The sequence below is a fragment of the Leguminivora glycinivorella genome, chromosome 17 (assembly GCF_023078275.1).
Source record: "Leguminivora glycinivorella isolate SPB_JAAS2020 chromosome 17, LegGlyc_1.1, whole genome shotgun sequence".
NCBI lineage: Eukaryota > Metazoa > Arthropoda > Insecta > Lepidoptera > Tortricidae > Leguminivora > Leguminivora glycinivorella.
Genome location: NC_062987.1, coordinates 20,150,685 through 20,163,410, shown reverse-complemented (window position 1 = coordinate 20,163,410; position 12,726 = coordinate 20,150,685). Strand labels below are relative to the sequence as shown.

The window sequence follows — 12,726 nt, the reverse complement described above, 5'->3', positions numbered from 1 at the left end:
TACTACATTCTGTGACATTATCTTCTAACAATGTAACGGCAGATGCGGGTGATGAATTTAAGTGCCTAGTTGTGGAAACTGGTATATCAGTGAAGAACTTTTCAAATTCTGTTGCTACTTCTAAATTGGAATCTACAATTTTGCCATCAATTTTTAATTTCAGTTCATTTGTTCTTTGCTTTGACCGACCAGTCTCCACGTTAATTACTTTCCACGTTGCTTTAATTATATCGGAACTACTTTTAATTTTCTTGCTTAAATAATTACGTTTAGCGGTATGACAATCTAATTTAAACTGTTTCGAAAATTGTTTGACATGTTCTTTAAATTCATCACTCGTATTAAACCGCCGTTCCTCATACAGGGCATACAATGCACGTCTTCGTTGATGTAACTCTGCAGTTGCCCACTCACTAAAAACTGATGCATCACTAACCGTGACCGTTTTTGTTGTAAATATCGTATTATAATTTTCCATATATGTGTGAAAGAATGAATTATACATATCATTAGGACTCATGTTTGGAGACAGAACGGGTAGCGCCTGAACTAAACTCTGTTTCATTCTTTCCACGCGGTCCGAGGTTACTGGTACAAAAGTTATCTGTTTTTTCAAGGTATTTTTCCTAGCAGCTTCAAATACCATTAATTGACCTAAATGGTCGGACTCTAAATTGCTGATTACATTTTTTGTAATAGGAAAAATATCTGTGAAAATATTATCTATACAGGTTGCACTAGTAGCAGTCACTCTAGTAGGCTCCATAAAAATGTGGTTCAGATTACATGATTTGAAAAAATTCAACAGCCTACAACTTAATGTCGAATTTTCTAAAATATTTACATTAAAGTCGCCGCAAATAAGTAATTTCTTGCTGGAAGGCGATATTTTCAGTAGCACAGATTCCATTATGCTTTCAAATAATTCAAAATTACTTAATGGCGGCCTATACACGCACACAACAATAAATTGCTCCAATTCTACTGCACTTAGTTCTATAGTCCGTTCAACAGACATGGACACAATATCCTTGCGTTCCTTAAATTTTAACTGATTATTTATTATAATTAACGACCCACCATGTATGGAACTATGCCTGGTGAACGAACTTCCTACCTGGTGATTAATAAATTGAGGCATTAATTCATTATTTTTTAACCAGTGTTCAGTAATACATAAAATATCTATATAAAAATCCTTCATAAAAAGTTCAATTTGTAAATCTTTACCTCTAATACATTGAATATTTTGATGCACCAGGTGGATATACTTCCCTTGCTTACAGTTTTTTTCCTTATATTTACTTAAGTCTAGATTGCCAGAGACAGAATCTTTTGTCTTAAAAGCTAGTTTAAATCATTGGTTATGACTGGAACCAATTCCAAGTTCATACTTTGCTGCTCAATAGGAGCAGAATTGTCTGCCAAATTTTTGGCAGAAATGTCAAGTAAATAGGATAGCGATAATGCTATTTGTCTTTTGTAATAATTTGAAAGGTAACAATTACCTTTAGTCAAAAATACCATAGGCATATGGTATTTACTAACAAATTTGTTAGTGTCAATTATGCTAACCTTACTACTATATGTACAAAGATTATATAAAGCTATATTTAACTTATGTCTAGTGTTATTTTCTGCCTCTGACATTTGGGAACAGTGGTATAATAGAAAGGATTTATCGTCCTGTTTTATGTGTGGTGTTATATATTTAAAAAAAAAAAATGTTTCTTTATTTTATTCTATTATGTGTAAAAATGCGGTAACTATAGGAGTTGATCGTGGGCGTCGTTGAGCAATAAATCAGCAAGATTGCATTTTCTGTAAAATCTCGATGCTTCGATTTCTCGGTAATATTGTTTTCAGAAAAAAGTCTTTGAGGTAGTTTTTGCTGAGCTCGGCTTTCAAAGAAAAAAAATGTTTTTTTATGAAATAGGAGGTAAATGAGCAGAAAGATCGTTTGATGGTAAGCGGTCGCTGCCATCCATATCACCTGTAAAGCTGAATTTACACCAGACCCTGTAGCACAACTTGCCTTGTCGCGCGCGAGTCCATGCATCGAGAGCGACTTCAAGTATGGACTCGCGCACGACAAGGCAAGTTGTGTAGAGCGATTGGTTGCAAGTATAAATTTTAAAAAGATACCTTATAAAAATGTCTATTAAATGTATACGGCGTGTGTATACAACTAACTTTTAGTGTCGAGTAGGATTCTTAATTAATTCATATATTTTATTAGTTAATTCTAGCCCTGTGCGTACTTAAACGTAAGTAGTGGTAAACAGAAGTATAGCATTTCTCGTATTATTCCATATAAATAATATCAGAACCAGCTAAACAACAAGTATTTTGTAAAACAACAGATTTTATGCGCCATACTTTTTTTTAAATAGCTCAGTCCCTGCAAGTGATCCAAAGTTGGTGTCATACAACAAAACAATGCTATTAATAAGCCCTTTCAAACGATCTATGTCCCATCAGTATACAGTCTTCTTCTGGGCGAGCTCACTCCATCGTAGGCCACGTCTTTGCCTTTGGCTAGTCTGTGGTCAAGAGTAAGCCCATTTATAATTATAAAAAAAAAGTCTTGGGACAAAATGCCCATTCTCCTTTATTGCTGCAAGATTTGAAACTCTTCCCCATAGTTGCGTCCCAACTCACTTGGGGGTGTAAATTCATATTAGTACCAGTAACGTGGGCCGATTTTTGAGTCTCACGCGTTCGAATTCAGAAAATCGTCACTGTAAATAATAAGCAAGTCGCCGTTTTCAACCGGTATTTTAGTGACAAAATCCCGTATGCGAGATTCAAAAATCGCCCCCTAGATGAGTATGAAGGGAGAAGGGAAGAAGTTGTACGATAATTAATACATACATACATACAATCACGCCTGTATCCCATAAAGGGGTAGGCAGAACACATGAAACTACTAAAGCTTCAGTGTCACTCTTGGCAAATAAGGGGTTGAAAGAAAACGAAACTGTGATATTGCAGTGACAGGTTGCCAGCCTCTCGCCTGCGCCACAATTTAACCCATATCCCATAGTCGCCTTCTACGACAACCACGGGAAGAAAGGGGGTGGTGAAATTCTTAACCCGTCACCACACAGGATAATAAATAAATACAATAAATATTATAAGGACTCACTCCCACGGTATTCACACGCACGCATACTCAGTCAAATGTATTGAGATTATTGAAATAAAAATAATATATTATATATATTTTACTTTATTACTCAAAATACACAAAACAGAGTAAACAACTTTGGAGTTAAATTGTTGCCAAAACCAGTTTGTTTTGAAAATGGACTCTATTTCAGTTTAAAGTCTTCGAGTTTGTGTCCCACTGCTGTAAAGATGTTCTCTACGGTACACGGCAGACCTGAAAAAATATAAGAATTATTGCATAATCTTTCGATAAAAAATATTCAAATATTTAATGAAACTAAACGTGAGTACAACAGTTTTATTAAATATTTGAATATAACCGCCTGTTTTTACCTCTGTTTCATAAAATTCTTTTTTAACCCCCGACGCAAAAACGACGGGGTGTTATAAGTTTGACGTGTCTGTCTGTCTGTCTGTGTCTGTGTCTGTCTGTGGCATCGTAGCTCCCGAACGGATGAACCGATTTAGATTTAGTTTTATTCGTTTGAAAGCCGAGTTAGGCTCCCCACAGACAGTCTTAAAAATTCATAATCTTAAAAAAAAATTGTATGCAATTGACACTGACAGATCTGTCAGTGTCTTGTCAGTGTCAGTTTGAACTGTCAGATTGCATACAAGTTTTTTTTAAGATTATGAATTTTTAAGACTGTCTGTGGGGAGCCTTAGTCGGGAGTGTTCTTAGCCATGTTTCATGAAAATCGATCCATTATGTCGGGGGTTTTTTCAAAATTTAAATTTTGTGGTTAGGTTAGTTGTTTCTTGTTCGTTACGTGTAAACTATATGAGATGAGCAATAAAGAGTATTGTATTGTATCGTATTGTATTGTATTGTATTGTATTGTATTGTATTGTATGTCTCACGAAAGTTTAACGTCTATAATATATTATGTTGCGGAAAATAGGGAACTTGAAACGAGTGGCGATATATTTATTTACTAAAATACGACCGAAGGTAGTCTTAGGGTCCATTTAGACGGTACGAGAACTCGCATGCGAGTTTTATTACATTGCGGTATTTGATGGCTGAGCAAACTTGTATGTAACCTCAACAGCCCGCAATGTAACTAAAATCTCATGCGAGTTCGCACGCCGTCTAAATCAGGCCTTACTTATATCGACACGAGTTACGAATTCTCTCTTCGCACGTGTATCGTAGGACGTTTTACAGTGCATCTGGCCATTTCAATTTTTGACATAAGTAGTTGTATCTAACTAGTGCGGTAATATAGTGCAATATAAATACAGTGTTGCAATTGGTTGCAAGCGTCCCTTGACAGCTATGTGGCAAAATATGTCGATCTCGCATAGGTCTCTTTAGTCATTAAAAGCGATGTTTCTCGGACATTGCACCATGAATCGTCTGAAATAGACGCTAAGGCCAGTAGTAGTAGTAAATGGGCCATTTGTTTTAAAAGTTGTCCACCCCACTTTTTTTTTGGATTTGGAAATTTTTATGTGGTTTCCACTCAAAGTCGCGAGCTCTTTCAATTCTAATAAGAGAAAAAAAGTGTCCCAAGGTTTCATACATTTACCAATTTTCATACATTTTGTATGGCGGTAACGGAATGGAAGGTTCGAACAAATGTATGGAAATCTTAGGACATTTTTTTTTCTTCCATCAGGATCGAAAGAGCTCGCGATTCTGAGTATTAATCGCGTAAAAATACCCGTGTTACAAAAAAGTGGGGTGGACAACTTTAAAAAAGATGGCCCAAATACAGTGTGTTTTTTTTCTTTTCCGTTCAATTTGACACATCGTTAGGTTCATCATGCGTACCCATTTCAATCCAGTCATCCTTGTGTCCAGCCTCGAGACGCGCGGAGCGCACGGCTTGTCGCAAAGCGTGAACCACTACTGAAGACAGACATAATGACGGTTCGCCAGTAGCTGCAACAAGTTATCAACATAAGTTTTACTTTAACATACATACATACATACATATAATCACGCCTGTATCCCATAAAGGTTAAGTCCCATAAGGGTAAATTTTACTTTAAAAATCGATAAAATCCCATATATGAAAAACGAAAAAAAATTTCAAAAAAATAATTTTTGGCAAAAGCTTTTTTTCACCGACTGTACTTTTCAACAGTCATCTACTGCTCCGAGACGTTTCTAAAAATCTCTTACTCGATGGGGATACATTTCATTACAGAGTTCCTATGGGCACCTTTCTGCTCCATCATCGGATCAGCTCCATGATACCATAATATTGCATTGTCACGTGATTTACATATGTGTGCAAAATTTCAGCTCAATCGGAAACCGGAAAGTGGGTCTTTACTTGGAAAATTTGATTACAGACAGACAACGGGACAGGTGAAAGTAAATAAAGCTGATCCATACTAATACTAATATTATAAATAGGAAAGTGTGTGTGTCTGTTTGTTTGTCCTTTCACGGCAAAACGGAGCGACGAATTGACGTGATTTTTTAAGTGGAATAGTTGAAAGGATGCATGCGCGGATCCAGGGGGCGGTCATGGGGGTCATGACCCCCACCCCCTGGAGCCTAAGTTGGCCATACAAATAGACCACGTGACCCCCCCCCTGGAGCCCCGGGCCTTTACCACGTGACTCCCCCCCCTGGGCACGAAGCTGGATCCGCGCTTGAAAGGATGGAGTTGAAGGGATGGGGAGTGACATAGGCTACTTTTTGCCTCTTTCTAACGCGAGCGAAGCTGCAGGAAAAAGCTAGTAATTTATAAAGGGTGTTATTGTGAATACTATACTTTGTATTGTATTGACTTTTGAGATCATAATGATCAACTTTTATTATGGGGCCAATGCTGAAACAGCGAAAAAAAGTTTGGCTGTGTCATACATTTCGACTGATGTAATGCCGCTTATTTCTATGGATTTTTATGAATAAGGAGGCAAACGAACAGAGAAATCGCCTGATAATAAGCGATCATCGCCGGCCATGGACATTCGAAACACCAGAAGGATTGGAGGTGCGTTCCCGGCCTTTAAAATCTCTCTAGTCTATATAGTAACATAATCTAAAACGGCCCAATGTATGTACTTATAGCAAAGTAAAACAAAAAAAAAAACTTTTTTAAATAAAAGTTATATTCTTTAATCTGTCTAGATCTATATTCCCAGGGGCAAAAGTTGAATAAAAATTGTTACAAATATTGGTTTAGTTTTTACACCACATTATTCTTGGGTAATCTTTGCCTAAACAAATATTCGAAGGAAAGGCATCGGACGCTAGGGAATAAAAGCACAGATAAAACAATAAATAATGTAAGCCGTTTGAGTGTCTATTTGTATTTGCTATCAGTTAGATAGGACCAAGCAAAGTGCTCACTCACGAATACAAATATTATTGTAAAATCCCGCCTTTTCCGCTGTGGGTGTCTTAGTTGACTGAAGGATATGGGGTAGCAACTTTAAAATAATAAAAGAAACGATGATATCGCGACTGATTTCGCCGAGTGATGAACTATAAATAGCTCGTTCTCTTTTATTTACACGGAAGCGGCTATCTTTTGTTCTTTTCTATCGCTAATAGCTTACCGATTACTCGGTTTTGGTGGGATCATTGCCTAATTGCTAAAAGTGGTATTAAAGCTAGAGCACTTTCATCTGTTCCATCAACTCCGTTAGGGAGTACAGACGTGAGTATATCTATAAGTATGTATGTAGTTATTAAGTCACCGTTGCAAAACGTCGCGATCGGTTGCTTCCTTTGTCAGCTAAGATGTGGAACAGTATGTCACTCTCGCGTCTCGCATCCTATAAGTGTCTGTGTAGCCACTCAAAGCGATGTTTCTCGGACATTGCAACATAAATCGTCTGATCCCCCATCCCTCCCCTTCGCCCCTAATCGTCGTCCCTAACGCCAGTATGTGTAGTTATTAAGTATCGTTTTAACTATTCCCTTTCCAAATGCAAGTACAAAGAATTTAATACCTTTAGACTGCAGAACCCCAAATTTATTAGTCCCGTTCCTCTTGAAGTAGACCCTGAAGTCGGCAGGTATATCCTTAATGCCAGGCGGCTTGTAGTTCCAGGTTCGATCAGTCAGGAGCTGTCCCGTCGCTGGGTTGTATATGGTCTTCTCGGATGTGAAGTAGCCGAGACCCATGATGAAAGCACCTTCGATCTGTGACAGGAATCTTTAGTTGATATATAATGTTACAATATTAACGTTATTATATTTTTTGGCCGTTATGACCCGTTGACTTCTCCGTATTATAAGGTTCGTGATAAGTACATTCACGCTGCTTTCTTGAGACTAATGGCTTTCTAATTATGTGTGTACTTACTTGACCAATATCAATTTCTGGACTCAAGCTTCTTCCGGTATCTTCAAGCAAATCTACTCTTCGTACATCATGATTACCAGTCAATATATCAACTTCAAGCTCTAAAGCTACAACTCCGTATATGAAATAAGGTTTTACACCATCATTGCTTGAATACATGTGAGAAGCTTGCAAATCTATGCCTGCTTTGAACGCTTTTTCGACCAGTTCCTCCCAGGAAGGTTTACCCATCTTCGCTTGTATAGGTTCCAATCTCTTCAGTAAAATCTCACACGCCTTCACAGTAGCAAAAGCTACACATTCACTGCCAATGCTAGCACCAGTTGTCATGGAATTAGGGGAAGTGAAACTCGTACTTGATTTAATACTGACTTTTTCTAAAGCTACTCCAAGCATGTAGGCGGCTACTTGGGCGACTTTTGTGTTAATGCCTTGTCCCATTTCGATGCCTCCATGAGTTATAACTACTGAACCATCGCTGTGTAAAACAGATACTATTGAATTAAAATTTCCAATATAAAATAGGTCGTATGCCATTGGGAGAAGGTTTAGTGCTCGTTTACGCCATCTATTATTCTTGTTGAACTCATCTACCTCTTTATATCGATTTTCGAAATCGGAATCTTTTTTTAATTGCTCAATTAAATCAGGAACGGGATTGTCTTTCTTATCCATATTGTTAAGTCTAACTTCTAATGGGTCTTTGTTGAGATTATGAGCTATTTGTTCCATTATGTTTTCTATCATGGCCACGCCTTCTGTTGAAGCTACAAGATTAGATTCCTTAATTATTAATATCATAATAACGAGTATGTTAGTATTTATATTAAAACAGTTGGTAATATGGTCAGAAACCCAGATTTAAAGATTAAGCATTTCACCTAATGGCAGGTACTTAAGTAATAATGTTTTTTTTTTAGGACTTTTGCTTTTGATTTAGATATAGGACACAGTTATTTTCATGGGATTCTCAAGTACAGACATAATTACTGTGATAATAAAACTTACAAGGAGCTCTACACCAAGTATTAGAAGGCGTGTCTGTCGCGACACTATTAGCTTCTATGTACCACCGCTTGGAATCGTAGCAATTGATGAAATGATTGACGGTTACGGGACTTATCGTTTCATTTTCAGAACAACCGTTGTCTTGATAAAATATGTTTTTTAAATACTGTATTACCCCATCCTTATTTACACCTACCTGAAAATAAATAATCATTTGTGATAATGTGAACGATTATGAGTATGGTATTACCTATTGCAGCAATTTACTGCGGATTAAGTTGAGAATCGTTAAGATCCAAATGATTGCAAAGAATCTCCAAAATATCACCAATATAATTTTAGGTAGGTAAGTAGTAATTTGTACCATAATCCAATCAGTTAGGCTTTCCTTTGTACGCATAACATACATCACAACTCTATGAAGAGTCTAAATAGTAAGGAACTTATTAAACAGCTAGATATATCGAAACATACATCAAAATTGGAATACGTCGGTATCCTCTTGCCAGCGATTTTGACGTTGGTCTGCAGAGGTACGACGAACCGGCAGGTTTTGTTCTGCAAGTGCGATACCAGCGCGGCTGCGCATGCGATTTGGACGGATCGCGATATCTTGCCACCATACGAGCCTCCCACTCGACGGACGATCACGTTCACACTGGAAATATTGTTTTAGGATTACACAGATTATATTCCTTTAAATGGCATGCATACATTTATGAATTTTCATACCTCTACAATAAATACTACTATTTAGTAGTATTTATTGTAGAGGTAGTACCTGTTCGCTGGCATTTTCAAGCACTGCGCTACAGCCACATTTGTCAAATCTAACCATTGAGTGGCCGAATATACTTCCATCCCATCTTCAGTAGGCCTCACTACACACGTCTGAGGTTCCATATAATAATGATATTGTGTTTCCAAATTCAGTTCTCCTTTCAACACTAAATGCACATCATGTCCAGTATTAACTGGTTCTACTGTTTTATTATTCTTTAATCGTTTAGATTTTTCAGGTGATTTTAGAACATCTTTAACAGTTAATATAGGTAGTCTTGCACTTATGCTAGCATATTTTACTTTGACAAGTTTCGCAGCTCTGTTGGCGGTCTTTTCTCTTTTAGCTACGATTATTGCTGCTGGTTGACCGTAGAACTTCACTTCTTTGGAACATAGGATTTCTTCTTCATCAACAACCAGTGGAACATTTAAAGTTGTAAATGTATTTACTCCTGGTATATCCTGAGCAGTGTAGAACGCTATAACTCCTGGGAGTTTCTTGAAACGAAAAATTTCATAGTTAGAATTCTATTTATGTACTATGAAGTATATAAAAATATTAAAATTATTGTGTTGTTATGGTAGTCACAATAAATAGATCGTTACATTATATTTACAAGAATTATACAAAGTTACACTCACCATAGCTTCTGTAGTATCAAAACCGCTTATAATACTGCCAGGTTTAGCATCAGCGCAAACAAATGCACCATGCACTTCATCAATAACCGACTGCAAATCATTCGCAAAGGTAGCTTCTCCACTACACTGCACGAGAGCTTCTATTTTTGGTATTGGCTGATTTAGAGGCCAGATACTTTTGTCCGTGTCAAATGTTTGTGTGCCGTTAGAGGTATTCCTTTTTATTGCTGCGCCTCCTGACCGATACCTTGGATCTAGCTTTCCGTCAGGGCATAAATATAATAACGCCTAGAATACATTAGTAAATAAATTAGTAAATTCATGCATATTTTCAAGGTTGCCTTATCTACTTTTGGTAAAATTTTCAGTAAATTGAAAAGATAAGTTATTAAAAATATTTTTTATATTTGAGAAATTGTAATCAAGAAAGAACTTACAACATCGATTTTGAGGCTTTTCAGAATAAAAGATCAAGTGCGATAAAGTCAATCTATAATAACATTCTAACAAGAACATTTATAAAACCCTAAAAACGTCCTTGCTAAGCATAAAGTATAATGGTCCATATTATACCATAGTGTTAGAAAATAACATACAGGTTAAAAATAAAAGGGACTAACATTCACAAACCTTATAGAAAAGAGTAACGGCCAACATCCTCCGATAATCCACCCCTGGTTCCGGTGGTGCCTCCTCAGGCTTAACCTCTTCAAATAAACTCTTCACAGCAATCTGAACTGTCTCATCACTAAACAGCTCTTTACCAACCAAGGCGCTCTCAGTTTTCTCAGCGTGGATGAAACTGGGTGATATGCTTCCGAATACCAGTGTACATTTTTCTATTATGGTGGAGTCGTGTTTGAATTTGAAGAGGAAGCCTGCGTTGACGACGGCGTGCGCGTTTTGTGAGCGAGGCATGATCTTAAAAGAAATGAGAAATAGTTTATATGAATGAAATAATTTCGGGGACAAAAATTGAATACAATATTAAAAAAATAATAATTAAAACAATGTAACAGGAGCCAATATTAATAAGAAGAGCCGCCTGATGGAAAGCAGTCATGGCCACCCTTGCACGTAAGAGAATCAGTGCAGGGGAGGACTTATGCGTTGCTGATCTTTGAGAACCCTAAATACCTGCTTTTTGAAGAACCCTATGGCATAGGGAAACACCTCAAAAGGTAGCTCATTCAACAATAGAACACTCTAGAATTTTTAGAACAATATTGTTTGCAAAAAATATTCTTACCTTATAAGTTTTAACCGAACACCATTTCGATAGAGGAGGCAACATAATATTGAGTATAATTTTTCTTTTCATGCTCAGTTTTAAGAATGCAGGCAACGAAACAGCCTTCGTTTTGTGAGCTCCTTCCGCTGTAAATCACAATTTATAAACTTAAAAGGATACGGGTCGATCAATTAATCATACAAACGTAGTCCTTGTTTTCTTCTCTGGGTACACGGTAGCCGAATGGTACAAACGCTCACGAAACGAAACGCTCGTAGATATGTATCTCTATCGCTCTTGCGTATTAGCGTGACAGAGCCAGACTACCTTTCGCGGCGTTTCGTTTTCCGTCGTAGAAATGCCATTCGGCTACGGCACCTGGATATTGTTAGGCCTGCGACACATATGTTTTCTATGTATATATGTATTTGTATATTATATATATCGTTGTCCGAGTACCCACAACACAAGCCTTCTTGAGCTTACCGTGGGCCTCAGTCAATCTGTGTAAGAATGTCCTATAATATTTATTTATTTATATGTATGTAGCTTTCACAACTGGAAGCCAGCCGCATGCAAAATTTATGGACTGGCATGCAAGTACTTTGTACGTGGTTGGCATGCCAGTCGTGCAAGCTACAATGTGTATCGCAGGCTGTATGGAAAATATTAGGTACAACACGATTTGGCGTGTTTTCACCATATTGCATATTTGATTTTCTTAAATCTTGATATATGTGGTGCCAGGCGCGTGCATGAACCTGAGTAGCGGCCTGTGTTTAAATGTGTCGAATTAATCATTTATAAGAACGAACTTTCATAATCAAATGAAGGCGCATAAACCAAAATCCATCAAGTTGTGTAAAATATTTCCAATAACACTCAGAGAGGAAAATCAGGACTATATTTGTATGATAAACTTGTTTCGGAGCGTTCCTCTCCTGTCTCAAGTTTCCTCGCTGAAATACGGTTCACTGGTAGCTGAGCGGCTATTTTACGTTGAAAATTCTTCGAATTTCAGTTTTTGCTTTCAATTTATTTCCGGTTATGGAAATCTATTAGCTATTGAGGATTTATTGAACAAGAGGAAAAATAAACTTTAAAATATGAAATTCAATAGATTTTTAGGGCCATTTCTCATGAATTTTATAGCCATTATTGGTTCAAAAGTTTGTAAGAGCACTTACCTATGGTTATGATAGCTCCAACTGTTTCAAAAAGCAGAAATAAGTCTGATTGAAAGTCGGTATTAACGTATTTCATGTAAAGGTTACCTCCAATGGTGCCAATCTGAAAAAATATAAAATATTGTATAAGTGACAATTCAAATATGTGTGTAAAATTGTATAAAACCTGTTGCGTAATAGGAAAGACCGAGGTTGTGACAGAGGAGATTTGTGACAACGAGAATTTTTGGGACTCATTAACTATTAGGTTTTTTAAATCAAGACTAGGGCTAATAATCGCGCGCGCGCTATTGCGAACTGGCTGATAGGTACCTAGTTAATAAATTCTCAAAAATCGAGTTTGTCACAACTCACCTCTATCACAACTCATCTCGGTCTCTTTTAATATTATTATGTAGGTACTCGTTCAACCTAGACCAATAGACTTATA

At 37.0% G+C, this 12,726-nt stretch overlaps 1 protein-coding gene across 1 annotated transcript in view; it reads right to left on the bottom strand.

Moving 5' to 3' along the window:
- Nucleotides 1-3,284: 3,284 nt before the first annotated feature.
- The window catches only part of LOC125235516 (indole-3-acetaldehyde oxidase-like), a 35,739-nt gene continuing 26,297 nt past the window's right edge, over nucleotides 3,285-12,726 (bottom strand). Inside the window, exons 7-17 of the mRNA XM_048142093.1 lie at nucleotides 12,297-12,399; nucleotides 11,128-11,255; nucleotides 10,509-10,799; nucleotides 9,879-10,166; nucleotides 9,235-9,734; nucleotides 8,928-9,111; nucleotides 8,454-8,649; nucleotides 7,446-8,212; nucleotides 7,090-7,282; nucleotides 4,949-5,059; nucleotides 3,285-3,385 (exon numbers count right to left, since the gene is read on the bottom strand). Of these exons, the coding sequence (XP_047998050.1) occupies nucleotides 3,315-3,385; nucleotides 4,949-5,059; nucleotides 7,090-7,282; nucleotides 7,446-8,212; nucleotides 8,454-8,649; nucleotides 8,928-9,111; nucleotides 9,235-9,734; nucleotides 9,879-10,166; nucleotides 10,509-10,799; nucleotides 11,128-11,255; nucleotides 12,297-12,399 (2,832 nt within the window). The 3' untranslated portion in view covers nucleotides 3,285-3,314. The remainder of the gene's footprint in view (nucleotides 3,386-4,948; nucleotides 5,060-7,089; nucleotides 7,283-7,445; nucleotides 8,213-8,453; nucleotides 8,650-8,927; nucleotides 9,112-9,234; nucleotides 9,735-9,878; nucleotides 10,167-10,508; nucleotides 10,800-11,127; nucleotides 11,256-12,296; nucleotides 12,400-12,726) is intronic.